At 35.8% G+C, this 15,198-nt stretch overlaps 1 protein-coding gene across 17 annotated transcripts in view; it reads right to left on the bottom strand.

The window, feature by feature from the left end:
- DST (dystonin) overlaps positions 1–15,198 on the bottom strand; it is a 289,028-nt gene that overhangs the window by 34,180 nt on the left and 239,650 nt on the right. For all 17 annotated transcript variants that reach the window (XM_064707534.1, XM_064707535.1, XM_064707548.1 and 14 more), the window contains 10 exons: positions 12,936–13,139; positions 9,809–10,040; positions 9,235–9,461; positions 8,450–8,572; positions 7,617–7,718; positions 5,904–6,005; positions 4,861–5,034; positions 3,853–4,008; positions 1,452–1,649; positions 829–957 (listed from right to left, as the gene is read on the bottom strand). In XM_064707534.1, coding sequence (XP_064563604.1) covers positions 829–957; positions 1,452–1,649; positions 3,853–4,008; positions 4,861–5,034; positions 5,904–6,005; positions 7,617–7,718; positions 8,450–8,572; positions 9,235–9,461; positions 9,809–10,040; positions 12,936–13,139 — 1,647 coding nt within the window. The remainder of the gene's footprint in view (positions 1–828; positions 958–1,451; positions 1,650–3,852; positions 4,009–4,860; positions 5,035–5,903; positions 6,006–7,616; positions 7,719–8,449; positions 8,573–9,234; positions 9,462–9,808; positions 10,041–12,935; positions 13,140–15,198) is intronic.

Genomic DNA, 15,198 nt, shown 5'->3' with positions numbered 1-15,198 from the left:
CATGTTGGTAACCAATGATCTTTATCACCATTCAAAAAAAAAAAATCTGATTTTTAACATGACAATTCAGCATTCTAATTGGAAGTGTCAAGTCAAGCCTATTCCAGTTCAAGTACAGTTCAGTATCACTGTTACCTCTGAGCCAGGAATTCAGAGGTTCAGATCACCAGGTTTGGGCTTATATCCTGGCCTAATAGCTCATCATGATTTTACACAAATGGAGCAGTAAGAACCACCTTCCTTAGAGACAAGAGATCAAGTTTAAATGTCTTTTTAAAAACTCTATGGTTCTATGGAAGCAGAGAAATCCACAGAATGTTTCTTAAAAGAAAGGGAATAATTCAGTCATCCCAGTCAGCTTGCCATTTCTAATCAACCTCTATGAGCCAGTAGTCCTTCTTATTTCTATGCTAATGATGACTTTACTGTCAGCTTTGGTTAGATAAAGAATAAAGGATCAAGTCTCTAAAGGTTTAGTGAATGTGGGCCATTTTTAGGTTCATCTTCAAACTTTAGAAAAATCATAAACTTACTTATGGGGTCAGAAGGGAAAAGAAGAATAGAAATCACGAAAAATCACCTTTTGTAAAGATGCAAAAGTTGTTTTATTTGTCTCAACACTAATAATGCTTCAGCTTTGGGCACGTCCCAACAGGCTACTAAACTACACTGTAAATAACAGTGTTGTTTTGAAGGCTATTAAATTTCTTTAAGACACTGTACAGACCTTGTGATACATAGAACACACTCTGTATTTACAAAAAACACTCTTAAAAGATAGTTAGTCCTGAAATGCAATTTGCAAAGCATTCTAATACTGATACTTACCATATGTGCATTAAGCTGCTCTCTTGCTGTTTCTGGTAAGCCTCCAACAGGTTTTGATGCCAACAGCTGACGTTCAGTGTCTGTCAGCCATTGCTGCAGATCCTCAACTTCACCATGGAAACCTTGAGCCTAAATTATACCACATCATCTTAGAGATAACCTAAATGCTCTCCATTACAATAACCAGTTCAGATGCATAAGCAGATTGGCAATTGATATAATCAGAAATTTGTAATAATCAAACTAAATTAAAGAAGAAGAAAGAAAAAAGGGAAAAAGCAAACTAACAAATTAGCTGAATTCAATCTAAAGGATAAAAACCATAGAAATCATAAAAGCAGTCAGAATAACTACTGTGAGACCAATGTTTTCCCTGAATAATACAACTAAACAGAAACTTCACCCTTTACAAACATGTAGACCAAAAGCTGAATTCTCATATCAGCACTATAAGGGACAATGTCCAGCTGTGGAAGATACAGCTGGATTCAAAATTTCTCCAGATTCAGAAGTGTCTGTATAATGGTTTTGATTTAGGCCAACTTCTAATACATGTATCTGTGTATTTCATGTAAAAGACACTTTTTCTGAGTTATCTCTATATTTGATAATTTCCTGTTCACCTGGATCAAGGCACTATCCAGCTGCTGCTTCCTTTGCTCTGTTTTTTCCAACAAGTTTTGCCAGCGCTGATTCAGGAGTTCCAACTTGCTCCGTAAATTACTTGCTTCTTCAACAGCACTTGATTCAATCAGGTCATTTCCTGCTTTTTTAACAGCTTCCACCGTAGACTGATGAGCGAAAACATCATTTTGTAGCACCTACAATTGTAACACAGCATGGTCAAATCAAGTAAGTTACGGAATGAAGGCACTCACAGAGATCGAGCCAGTTGTAGCCCAAGGACAAGACAACAGTTAAACATCAGCACAGGTATCAGAAATTAAAGCTCTTAGATCTCCTCAATCAGATGCACTAACAATTCTGACAGTAACCATTCTAACAAAATACTGAAGTTTATTTTTGAATCTTGGAAAAAAATAATATATTCCTTCTGAAAGCAGATATTTCTGAAATTATCAAAGGTTTCTAGTAGTGCTAGGGAATAATTATTTCTTCACTTTCTAAATTTATTATATACTTTTCTTTAACAGGATTTTTCTTTGAATACTATGTGCCTGCTGTGCTACACAACAACCCAGCTGCCACAATGAATTCTTGTGCATTTCACGGCTACAACTCCTTTCACATTATGTCAGGCTACCAGGACACTTGACCTGTGCTAAAAGCTGGGGGATGGTTGTACTACTAACAGCAAAAGACCTCCTCCATCTGCTGGAAAACCTCTTATCACCAACCACAGTAAAAACTATAAAAGGCAAAAGGTACATTTGGGGATAAAGTGCTGTTTTCAGAAGGATGGAGGGCAGGGCAAAAAAAGCTTTAATATAGAACAGAAAAAGAAATACACAAAATGGTTGGGAAGAGAATGGTAAACCCTATCTAAGAATTTCAAGTTTATGACTCCTATCTTCCATGGAGTCTGACTGAAACTCACCTCCATCAGAGTACTAGCATATGGAAAAAATGCAAAGCTAAATACAAAGAAACTTAAAAATAAACTATGTGGAGCACAATATGAAATAGCAAGTCACAAGCAGACCTTGAATACAAAACACACATCACATTTACTTTAATTCTTCTAAGCTAAGAATCAGATTATTTTATTTTCCTAACAGGGTAAAAAAGGTATTCAAAGAAGCAGATGCATCTTATCCCTTCCTTCCTGCTGAGACTCACTAAGAACAAGGTCTATTCTTTCCAAAGTTATTCAAGAGGTGGATGTTTTTACAGGCTACCACAGGATGCACTACTGTGTGAACTTTCTAACCTATAAACTCTGTATTATGAAAAGGAAGTAGATTCATTCATGTGTTTGCTGAACTCCTTCAGCACAGACACAAATGATGTCTCGATGCTCTTCACTAGTGAAACACTTCCGTTCGATAAGAACATAAAAGGCTCGTGGAGCAGAACCCAGTTTTGTAATTTTATTTACTTTGTTTTAAAAGGGTCTGTTTATAACAATAGTCACATAGGCTATGTAGATACTGTATTCTGTTCAAGTTCCAACTGACCACCCAAAAGCTTTCAGAAGCTGCATAGCTGCATTAACACAGACAATGAAAATACTTTAATTATCTGTGTACTGTCAATTTCAATCAATTCTCTCAAAATCCAAAATGGACTCTGAGAGCTTTTTACATCATATGCAAGCCAAAAATTAAATGGCAGAGAGGAATTATAAGGTTAGATTGAAATCTTCAAGCTTAGAAAGAACACATTGTTATGAAGAGCACAGAGCTAAACACTGAGGCAGGGAAAATATCTTAGTCCTAGAAGATGTTCTAAAAATAAAGGCATAGCAGAATCATCCTTCCTTGGGCTTCAAAATAACAATGATCAGTAAAAATACTAAAACAAACAAACAAACAAAAACTCTCAACCCTATGTTGCAAGTAACACAGAGAAAAAGATGGGAGTTTGCACAGATTTTCAGAGAAGCATTTTCCATCTTAGCTGAATCCAACTGACACACAATTTTGCAAAATTCAGAACAAATCACTATTTTCTGAGAGGGAAGAAAGAACCAAAGATATGCAAGAGTCATGCAGCTTGTGAGGCCTGGCTTAAACAGCAGTATTCAAGGAGTTTACTGCTTCAGGGAGGTTCAGGTTTTGAATTCCCTAGGTCAAAGAAAGGTGATTAGAGGTGGAGTCTAGGGTAAGCTGTTTATTTTTGGCTAAAACCTATGCCACTTGCATAGCATATGCAAGAAAGGAAGGCATGTGGAGGAGTAAGAGGAAAGATATTACTTATTCCAAGACTTCATTCCAGCTACAGTCTGCATCTTGAAAGTATATGTAGAGAATTATTTATCAAATGCAAAGTTTTACTAGAAGACTCATCCCTATGATAAATATCAAAAGAACATTTTGGTTAATATTGTTTATAATTACATACATGATGTTTGGCAAGTTCAATTTCAATAGCCTTGGGGTCTCCACCCACGGGTTTCTGTTCATTCAGCAAATCTTCTGTATGTGTCAGCCATGCCAGTAACTCATCCAGGGCATGCTGGAACTGCCCCAAGGCCAACAAGGCACCTTCCAGCTTGTGCTACAGTAAAAATAAAGGTAACAAGAAAATCGTTTCACAATGCAATTGAATTGTCTTCCATTACCATTAGTCACCATAATCCAGAGCAGAGTCCACATATAAAACAGAATAAAAGCCAGGGAGGAACAGTTACCCAGTGCAGGCAATGCTTTATAACTACAGCTGAGTTAGCAATTCCCTTGTAAAGCCTTGCATTCCAGGCTCAAATTCCTCAAATTCCATTTAATATAGAACAGAAAAAGAAATACACAAAATGGTTGGGAAGAGAATGGTAAACCCTATGGTAAAATGGTACCAGACCAGAGTTAAGACTGAAGGCTCTTTCATCAGATGTATTAGTAGCCTTTTATCACTTAAAACATATTTTCAATATAAATGCAATTTGGTGCATGATCTCTTTAAAATCTTTTCTTTGTCATGAAATTATTCAGTTTAGAAAAAATAACACACTTCAAAGGACTCTTTCACATCTCTCAGCTTGATAATTTAAGGAAATAACACCAAAATAGTTTAATATTAAGTTAATGAGATTTTATTCAATTGTTCAGCTCAGCACCTACTATTACTTTTGCACATATAAACATGCTTTCAGCTGCTACTTAAGACATCATCAAATAACCAAAATGCAATAATAATCATTCAACACAGCATTACTGACAGAAAATTTAAAAAGAAGGTTTAAAAAAGTTTTAAAAACTAAACTAATTGTACAATTCAAATGCTATTATATATAAGTTTTTTAGCTTCCAAACTAAAAGGAACGTGCAAATTAATGTAAGTATTATGCATAACAAAGAATTTTTCACAAAAAACAAAATCATTAATAAAGCCCCCACCTCCAAGCTTATTTACCTGTCTACTTATAATTTTGTCTTCTAGGCTGTCCCACAATAGTCTGAGCTCTGAGAGAGGGTCTTGAACAGTGTGCTTGTCACTCTCTTGTGTTGCTTTCTTTAGCAATAGTTCTGCCTGATGGTTCAGTCTTTCCATTTCTATCTGCTGCTGATAAGCTTCTGTCTTAAATTGCTATGGTAAATAGAAAAAGAAAAGAAGTAAATGAAACACAAATAATGATTATAGAATCACAGAATGATTCTGTGTTCTAGCTCTTGTGGTTGTGATGGTGATAATGTTATAACTTTCAAATGGAATTGTTCTTGAAAGGAAGTGAAAGCAAATTTTCTTTAGTAGAACACCCTCTTTAACACACAACTGGTGCAACAGCCCAAAGGCATCTTGTGTACATATGTTCTGAACTATGTAAGGTCACAATTCATTTGAAGTTACATCATAAAATACATAAAACAACCTGCCCACAGCCAACAAAATCTACAAGTGAGCAACAAGACCAAGAACCTTCTCTGATCTTCACATATCTCTGCTTTCTAAACATGGCATAACGGCATCCCAACATCAGGAGCATATTTGGGCACAAGTACAGATTCCTGCAGATGGATTTCCAAGATAAATTGGAATTTTGATGTTCACCTTACATTTACATAAAGGCTCTAATGGCAGAAGCAAAGCTTTGGAGGCCTTCTCTCAGAGCCTCAAAGAAACTGTTCATGTTAGAAACATGAAAACATAAAGTTCATAGCAGAAGAATCCTGCACATAATAACTTCATAGTTTTTGAAAGAGAATGAATGACAATACAACTATTTTTGGGCTATCAGAAAAAATAAAACGTAGCCTAGACAAAATTTGGAACACATTTTTAAGTTAAATGCATTTTAAAATGAAAAGTTTGATATTAAATATTTTTAAATTTTCATGCAAATTCTTCTTTACTAAAAATTGAAAATGAAAATTCTATATGACTCTCAAAAAATACTGCACAACACAGAACAATACAGACAAATGGAAATATAAAGGAAATTAATTGCTAGTTCATACCTTAAGTTCCTCTGTTTGCTGCTTCACTGTCTCCAGATCTGTTCCAACTGGGGACATAGATGCTAACTTGCTGCCAGCAATGTCCACCCAGTCAAATAATGCCTGAAAATCACAGTGTGATATTTAAGTGTGAGCAGAGAAATGCTGTTATTTTTGAAAGTTGTATTGAGTAAAATATCAGAACTTTTCTTTTTTCCAGAGAGAGTATTGCTGTTCTCTTTCAAAGACAATAACTTTCCCAGCAAAACCTAGGTTTCTTTGTAATACAATAGAACAAATACCCCTGTAACAGTTACAGGAGTGTACATTCTGCAATACTGGACTTCTATCAGCAGCAAGATTCTGCCCCAATTATTCATGCTGAGTAGCAATCTACTTCTTGTATTTACCTTTCAGGGGATTCATAAAAATTGCAGATTTTACACAAGACAAACTCTGTTCTACAGTTGTTTGGAGTGAAAATGGAAAGATAACACACCCTAAATGAGGATTATAAACTTTTGAAGAAAGTTTTTGGTGTAAGGAACATGGAACTACCTATTCAGTACACACTAGGCAGTGAAGGATCATAACTGAGGTGCAATGAATCTCTAGAGGATAATGCAGAGTGACTTTAAAAAAGTAAAAAATAAAAAATAAATTATGTCTCCCCTGGTTCTGATGCTAGGATGTGCCTTATACAGCTACAGGAAATAGAAAGTAGTTAAACCAAATGGTGATGATTGTGTGTAATCAATCTCTGCACAGTAGGAACACAGGAGAACACAGACAAAAATCCATAGTGATGGTGCACTGCAAAACAGGCGTGTTCAGCTGCTTGATCTGCACCAAATACAGCAGTAACTGCCCTCAGTGTCATGTGAAATTTCAGTTTTAAAGACTTATTGAACCATGGAAGACAGTAATTCCACCAAGAAAAACAAACAAACAAAACCAAACCAAACAAACAAACAACTACAAAAAACCTAACAGCACATACAGAGAAAAGATCATAGTTTCAAAGGATAGGTTGTGTTGGAAGAGACCCTTAAAGGTCATCTAAAGCACAACCCCTCTTTTTCTTTAAACTTTATCAGTTCTGGGAAGCACTGTGTACAAGATATCTTTAAACTGCTGGAACATTTGCCTACAGATTTAAAAAGGGGATAATCTTCTAAAGTATTTTGATAGAATAAATTATACTAGGAAACTAAATTATACTAAGAATAATGGTTTAGCAACATTATGTTAATAATTTTACTTATAAATAAGGTGGAATAAAATTCAAGTGCTTTAATTTTTAATTGTCTTCGACTCAAAGAAAACAGCAACAAGTGTGTACAGACCAGTACTCTGCTCGTTTCAGACCAAATGTGTCACAACTTTAACCTGCCTTGACTACCACGAGAAACTGTGAGCAGAACTACTATGAATGTGCGGCGCCAAAAAGCCTCTGCTCTTATCAACAAACAAGGGGACATTAATTTTGCATCTAAACACAGCGCAATGTATGGACATGAAGAAAACAACACAACATATGCACTCTTTAATGCAGAAAAAACCCAACAAACGAACCCCAACCAATCTTGAGAAAGAGCCCTGCCTACTCAAGAAAATAGTCACTACAACCAGAGTGCAGTACTTGTCACCTACCTTTTCACATGACACTTTTTACTACAACCACAGTAAATCCCACTGACCCAAGGCTGGGGTAGGTATGTCACATCATCTTACCTGTAGTCCATCTTGGTATTGAACAGCTGCCTGCATAGCTTCCCCAAGCTTATCCACACGTTCTTTCCATGTTTTGTTTAGTGCATCCCAGGCAGAATTCAGCTGCAAATAAGCACAATTTACTTCCATAGACAAAAGAATTTTACTGCTATATAATGTGCATTTACCAACGCTTCACTGATTGATAATACAAATAGAAACTAAGCATGACTGCTTCACATTTATTAACACTCTTGTTCTCCCTATCACTTCAGAACTAGTTTCTTTCAGAATTCAGTAGAGATTCTGAATTATAAAAGCTGTAAACTGCAATATTGATTAAATATTTTGTATTAACAGAGATCCAAAAGTTAGTAGAGGAAATACTACTAAATCATTTGGAGTTGCATCACCACAATAAAAATACCTTAAAAGAATCATACAGTGCTGAAGACTGGAGAAATAAAAAGTACTTTATAGACATCCAAACAGGATAGTCTCAGTTAAGATGTCTCACTTGGCATGAAGAATACATATCCAAAATTTATTCCAGCATTACTTTTTACAAGAACTAGTCACCTACAATATTAATCAGTGACTATTTTTAAAAAAAACTGTCTTTTACAAAAGTTCTAAACCATAAATCAATTAAATAAAACAGTGTGTACATTCGAATCTAATCTAAGATTTATTCACTCAAAAGGGAAATCTTACTTTACCACAAAGGCTTCAGTGGTGTCTCACTTTTGCCACAGAATTTTTATTCTCAAAATTTGTTGGGGTCATAGGGAATATACAAATTTCAGCTGAGCAAGCTGTCACACAGCAGACCTAAGCATCTGCATTTCCCATACCTCATCTATACTCTTGTTGACAATGGGTTTGTCAGGCTCTCCACAAGCAGCTCTCAGCTCAGAGCCAAGGCTCACAACTGCTTCTAGTTCTTCTTGTAGTCCATCAATTTCTTCTTTAGCAGCCTACAAAGAGAAAAAAAGCCAACACTGCTAATACTAGATTTAATAACCTATGTACAACTTGCTTTCAAGACAGAACACAGTGGGATTCCACCTTTGTTTTCCTTCCAGTCACTTGGACTTAGAAAATAAGCATCCCTTTGCAGTGCAGGGATGAAATCAGCTGACATCAGTCTAAATTGTAACAATGGTTTATGATACCATTTTGCATGAGATAGAAAAAGTAAACAGGAAGTTTTAAATTAGATTTCTTTAATCAGAGAGTCTTCTTTGTCAGAGGTTATCATTCAACCTTCAAACATTTAGCTATCACTATAAATAATTACAGGCTTAGAGGATAATACATAGAGCATCATACATTTGTCCACCTTTCATTTGGATGTTACGTACTACTCGAGGAATCTCAAGCATGTACAACTTTTCAAAGCCTCAGTGAGATGGTTATTATGTACATATTTACAAACAAATAAGGAAATCTAATGACAAGCACATGTTGCATGCTCATTGCAATTAAGCACTGATACATGTTATTAACTGTAGACTCTTGAGATACCATTACTGAAAATTTCTACACAATTATCCCTCTTAGTCTCAACAAAATGATATATTTTCCTCTGCATACCATAAATAAAATACTTCAAATAAAGAAAATACTTTCTACTGACCTCTGCAGCTTCTTGCTGTTGCTTGACTACAGATGGGTCAACTCCAGGTCCCTCCAGTTCTCGAATGAAGTCCTGAGTATCTTTAATAGTAGCTACAAGAGCCATATGATCACACCAAAACTTTTCAGCTAGTTCCATTACATCCAACAGTTTGGCCTCTCTTTCCTCAGTCAGGGTCTGGATGTCTTCCCAAATTAGGACCATTTGGTCTAGTTTATCTTGAACAGCTAAACAACAAAGGAACTAGATTACTACCTTGGCAAACAATTCTTGGTCATAAATCTCTCTACAGTTCTACAGCAGAAACATATGTGTACATTTTAAAATTTAGACTCTAAAATACTTCTTTGCAGGACTCCTTATAATGTTAAGTGGAAACAAACACAATGGCCTTTAAAAATAAAATAAAGGTCATATCCATAATGAATTATTTTAAAAGATGTTTTGTTTTTATAAATCTTAAGCAGCTTCTCCTAGAGAACATTCCCCAGATTAGAGGTCATCAGAAATGAAGAATTTTATATGCTGCAGCTTACTGCATTTCCAGTACATGAAAGTGCTCTCAGTCTATTACCTTTAGCAGACATATCCTTATCAGCGCCTTCTGAGCGAGCGATCATCTCCTCCCCTCTCTGTTTAAGTGTCTCATACACTGGCTGAAGTTTTTCCAGATCCACTGACACATTCTTATTTTCACTGATCTGCTCTTTTATCTTCTCAACCTCTGCTGAGATCGACGGTGGCTGCCTCAGACGTTCAACTATGCGCTTCAGACTCTCCAGAGTTGGATCTATCTTGTCATGGAACTAGGAGGGTGCCACAGGACACAAGGAAAGGCAGACAAATTAGAATATTAAAAAAAAAAACCCAACAAACTAAAAAACAGCATCTGAAATTATCTTAGAAAAAAGTACTTGACATCTCTATCCAACATATGTATGTGCAAATTGCAATACCTCCCTCTAGGCTTTTAATTCTAAGTTACAAAAATAACCCTGCAAAATGATAGGTTCTGTCAAAATCAAGAACTTTTCTATTAAGTTCAGGTTCACTCCTGAGACACTCCCTCTGAGAGTACTATACCCATGGCAGAATCCACTTACATTTAGTCCCGTGAAATTAATGCAGTTTGTAGCTTTAGAGAGCTATGGCTTTCTGACTTCATCATTTTAGAAAGATTTGTACTTTACTATGAAAAACATACATTTTCCTGTTAGGACCAACATACTGATGTACTACCTCTGATTAAGGCTTTATATGTAGGTCATGGAAAAAGACATCTGTAAGTGGCCAGGAGATGCTTGCTAGGGCAGTAAAGGTGTGGTACTTTCTGGAAATGAAAGCACACAACAGTGTATATACTGTATTCTTCCATGTTTGACTGGGCCCAGGTAGGTGCTCAGAAATTCAATTACAGCTGTGTTAAAGTGGTTGAGCCTTTGGGATAGGTCCAAAGTTGGCTTTATTATATGCTTTTGAATGCATAGAAATTCCTAAATATCTCGCATCACCACGCCCCTTTCAAATTAAAGAAATCAATAAATTGTGGGTGCATTTAATAACTCTCCAGGATCCACAAAAAGCATTCCTGATAGTTTGGAAAAGATGCTCACATACCTTATGCGAATAAATAGCTACCTCCCTTCTATTCAAAGGAATATACACAGGCAAAATAATTACTTTTTTCCCACCATACAACCCACTTCAAATCTGACTCTGTGACTAACATTACAGGCCTCAGTGTTTTTGTTAGAAGTGTGAATATCACACAAGCCAACAAAATGTGTGATGAAAGAATAGTAGCCTTCCCACATTCAAGACTTCCAAGAAACTGATTGTGGTAACAAAACCTAACAAAAGTGATAAAAACTGAAATTTATTTGGCAATATTTGTGTCTAATTTTAGGACACAGATCACATTTTTAAGTTGTCAGTGCATTCAGTAGGTCTCCTTGTACCAACTTCAACAAATAGGACAAAGTGTTTTAGAACTTAAAAGGAAGAAAAAGCAAGTCATTACAACCTCTCATTCTAGCTTCATACATTACATCCTTCCTTTGATACACAGTGCAATTTAATATAATTTCAAACCTGAAGAGTTAAATAATTACTCTTCAAGGACTGTCTAGACAAACATTGACATAAACATCATAGTGCAGAGATCTGATAATACATATTCACATATCTTCATAAAAAAAGATTTTATATAATTACATTCTGTGGGCATTACAATGTTTTGCTTTGCCATCTGTGTATACATTTAAGTATATAAAATGACCCATAAAGTATTGCATAAATAATTCAGTAATTTCTCAACATCTGATTATGTTATAGGTGTTAGCAAAGAATGCATTTTAATTCTTCCTTTCTGTACTTAGCCAGTACAACATGTTGATGTCTATCACATACAAAACAGGGACTCTAACACTAAATAGATATCTTGATTTTCAAATTGGCAGCTCCACATAAGAGGAAGACTAAACATTTATGACAAAGAGAAAGGGAGGATTTAAATAATCAGGCATATTTCAGAGGTGCAAATAAGAAAGGTGTTTAGAATGACTGAAAGTTTAGAAAGTTTAGTAAATATATATATATATATATATATATATATATATATAATAAAATATGTCTATAACCACTTCAAAAGCAGGATGATATCTGATCTCATTTAGTTTTACCTCACATTCTTAAACTCAGCTGCAGGGCTAGGAATATGACATTAATCATAATGAACTGACAAAATTACTTAGAATGTAGAATTGTTAAGGTCTTCAAGGTGTATTTCTTTATTTAGTATTTAAGATCTAAGCAGAATATAGCTCTTATTTCCAGTGAACAGAGAGGAAAAAGGGGAATTTCCTATAAAAACGGCAGTATAGAACAAAGTACTTTTATTCAGGTTTATGTACAAAGTTTTACTGAGTTTCTTTTCTAAATCTGGGGTAGAGGAAAAAATTTCAGTGTGAATTTAATGACAATTAACCCATATTTAACAGTACTTAAGAGTTGCTAGAACACAACATTTGACAATACTCTACTGAAGTTCATTTCATAGGCTGATGAAGTTAGAATATGCAACTTTTGGAGACTTGACCTGAGTTTTATGCTGGTGGCATTTTTGTGAAGTCTATATTTCCTGGCAATGCTTTTCTGTAGCAGTTTCAGCGCATTATGTTACGTTTTTTGGAGTCTGCAGCAAAGAGCCAATGCCATTACCACTGCAAAACTCTCCACTAGTTCCATTGTCAACTGTTAACCACAGCTGCTAATTTCTAGAAATAACTATACCCAAGTTAGTTAGTTAGCTGATGCTTCATTTGTAAATAAATGTTACTTTTGATCAGTTGATCAAAACTAACATTTATTTACAAATGAAGCATCAGCTAGCAACAGACCAGTAAGTGAAAACAAAAGTGAAAATCAAATGTCACATTTTTAGACCACTAGTTTTACTTAAAAATTAAGCAGTTAAACATTTTTCAATGGCTGCAAAGTTATAATACTGACCAACATAAAAAATTATAATCCCTTGAGATAGAGAAAAATCAATACCATTAGCAGTGGTATGAACATTCACAGACCATTAGGTTGAAAAATCCAGATGAAACCGTAGCTTAGTCTTGATATAACCATGTAAGATGACAATGTGTATTTTTCCATTGAATGAACCCAATTATACTTGAAACCTTAACTGATACCTGGGTACACTGAGAAATGGCTTCATCCAGTGCCAGGGCTCGCTTTTTGACATCTTCCTTAATTTTACTGTACAGGGTGTCAGCTGCCACATATTTCTCTTGGATAGAAAAGCCTTCTCCTGGGCTCAGCTCCAGCAACTGAGGCCCAGTTTTGTTCATCTTATCTATATGAGGCTTGTGCTCAGCAATCAGCTCACGCAGTTGCTATAACAAATGAAACAACTTATCAGTTTCTTACCCTTGTACCACCACATTACAACTGTCCACACTTCCAACACATCCAGCTGGCAAGAAATTCCAAACAAATACCTTTCATCTTAATGTAAAGCAGAAATAAAGTTAATGACTGCTTTGCCAGTGACCATTCCTATTCCAACACAGAACTATGCAGGCATAAAACATCAGAACTAGAGACACACTGGAAACACTCTGGCAGGACATATGATTACAGGCAAAATATAAGATGCTAATTATGCATATGATGCTAACAACAGACATTGCCCATCATATTTAGTACCTGTAATGACAGAAAGGGCAACGATATGCCAGACATGGGCGTCACACCACCACATATATACTTTTCATGTTGATATTGGTCACATGCTGCAAAGCCTTTCATTGAAGAGCATCACAAAAAGAGGTACCAGCATTGCAACAAAATTAATTCAAATTATCCTTGATTTAAGAACAGGAAACCAACACAAGGGAGGGTCAAAGAAATCAGTGAAAAGGGCAAAAGGACAAGCAAGGTGATCAGTAGAGACCTATCAACCTTGTTTATCCATCTCCCCTCCTGGCCACAAGTCCCCTCTGTCTTTATAACAGCATTATTATTTAACTTACACAATGTTTAACAAGTAATTAGTAAGTGCATTATATTTTATCTCAGCTGTCTACTCCTTCTCATCATCCACCCCAGAAGCATAAATTGTGCTGAAGACTTTGCAGGGGCTTGTGGAAGTGAAATGTTACAAGGTGTCTTCCAATATGTCTAAGGATTTCAGATTTTTCTTGCTTGCACCCATAGAACTGACAAAAGGGAAAGTGTTTGGTTTGTGTGAGAAGCCCCAGCCTTCCCTCATTTTATTTACTTTCTCATCTCATCCCTCTCTTTTCAGAAAAGTCCCAGCCTTGTGAGAGGCGCTGTGCCTCTCAGTGCTGTGAACTCCATGCATTTCTATCCAATAGCTCAGTGCAGGAACATGAGAGGTACATGCACTGATCCTCCCAGCTGAGACTGTTTAAATTAATGAAGACCCAGAAAAGTGCCTATATCAGTCTCAGTGTAAATAAGTTTCCTCTCTTTACTACAGTCCTTCCCTTAAAAAGGAATCCAGATGCTGGCTCTCTTCCTTGTTCCTCCCCAGAGAGGGGACATTGAGGAGACTGGGAAGACAGTGACACAACTCTTCAGTCTCCCAATGACAAAACAGAAATGAAAATAATCCCCCTGACTCTAACTACTTACTTTAAATGTAACTTCATTTGTACACCTTGCCACATGAAAAATAATGTTGATTAGTTTAGAGGAGGAAAAGGAGATTATAAGAACAGTTTGAAAATTTTTAGAAAATAATTTTGTGTGGTTTATTTTTGAGCACAAAGAGATGATTTGACACAAGGCCAAAAGCGTGCACATTTCTGGGTCTAAACCCTATGCTAAAATACTCTGCCAACAGCTCATTTCAAACCAAACTAACTGCATGTTACTCACATAGAATCAACTCCATGAATTCCACAACTTGGAACAAAGATAGCCAGCAATAAATACATCAGAACAGAAACATTAAGTTCTCATTCACATTTGAGAGCTACCTTTTTTTCTTCTTCTTCTTCTTCTTTTTAATAGAACAACAAATTATTTGGTCTTCCCCATGATCTACTATTGGGTAAACAATTCTAGCAAACAAGCATTTCAGAGCAGATTACGTGTTAAAAGTGCCTGACATTAATCTTCAATTTAACAAACAAATCTCAGCTAATGGCACAGCCCGGGGAAAATGCAAAAATAGAAGCTCATCTGAAAGGCTTCTCATAGAAGCAGCATGATTAAAGTACATGAGGAACAATCCTGCAAGTAAAGCAAGCATGATATGGTTCACAGTGACTAATCAAGGTAGTTTGTAAAGCTTATGTTATGCAGCTAGTCTTAACAGAACATGTTTGTTCTTTCTGGACATAATAGGAAGACAAATGAGTGAACCTGGTGTTTACCAGTACATAAGAGTGGCACATTTCATTAGCTGGTCTCAAAGTAAACAAG

This window comes from Zonotrichia leucophrys, chromosome 3, assembly GCF_028769735.1.
Source record: "Zonotrichia leucophrys gambelii isolate GWCS_2022_RI chromosome 3, RI_Zleu_2.0, whole genome shotgun sequence".
Taxonomy (NCBI): domain Eukaryota; kingdom Metazoa; phylum Chordata; class Aves; order Passeriformes; family Passerellidae; genus Zonotrichia; species Zonotrichia leucophrys.
This window is presented reverse-complemented; position numbering and strand designations above follow the sequence as displayed.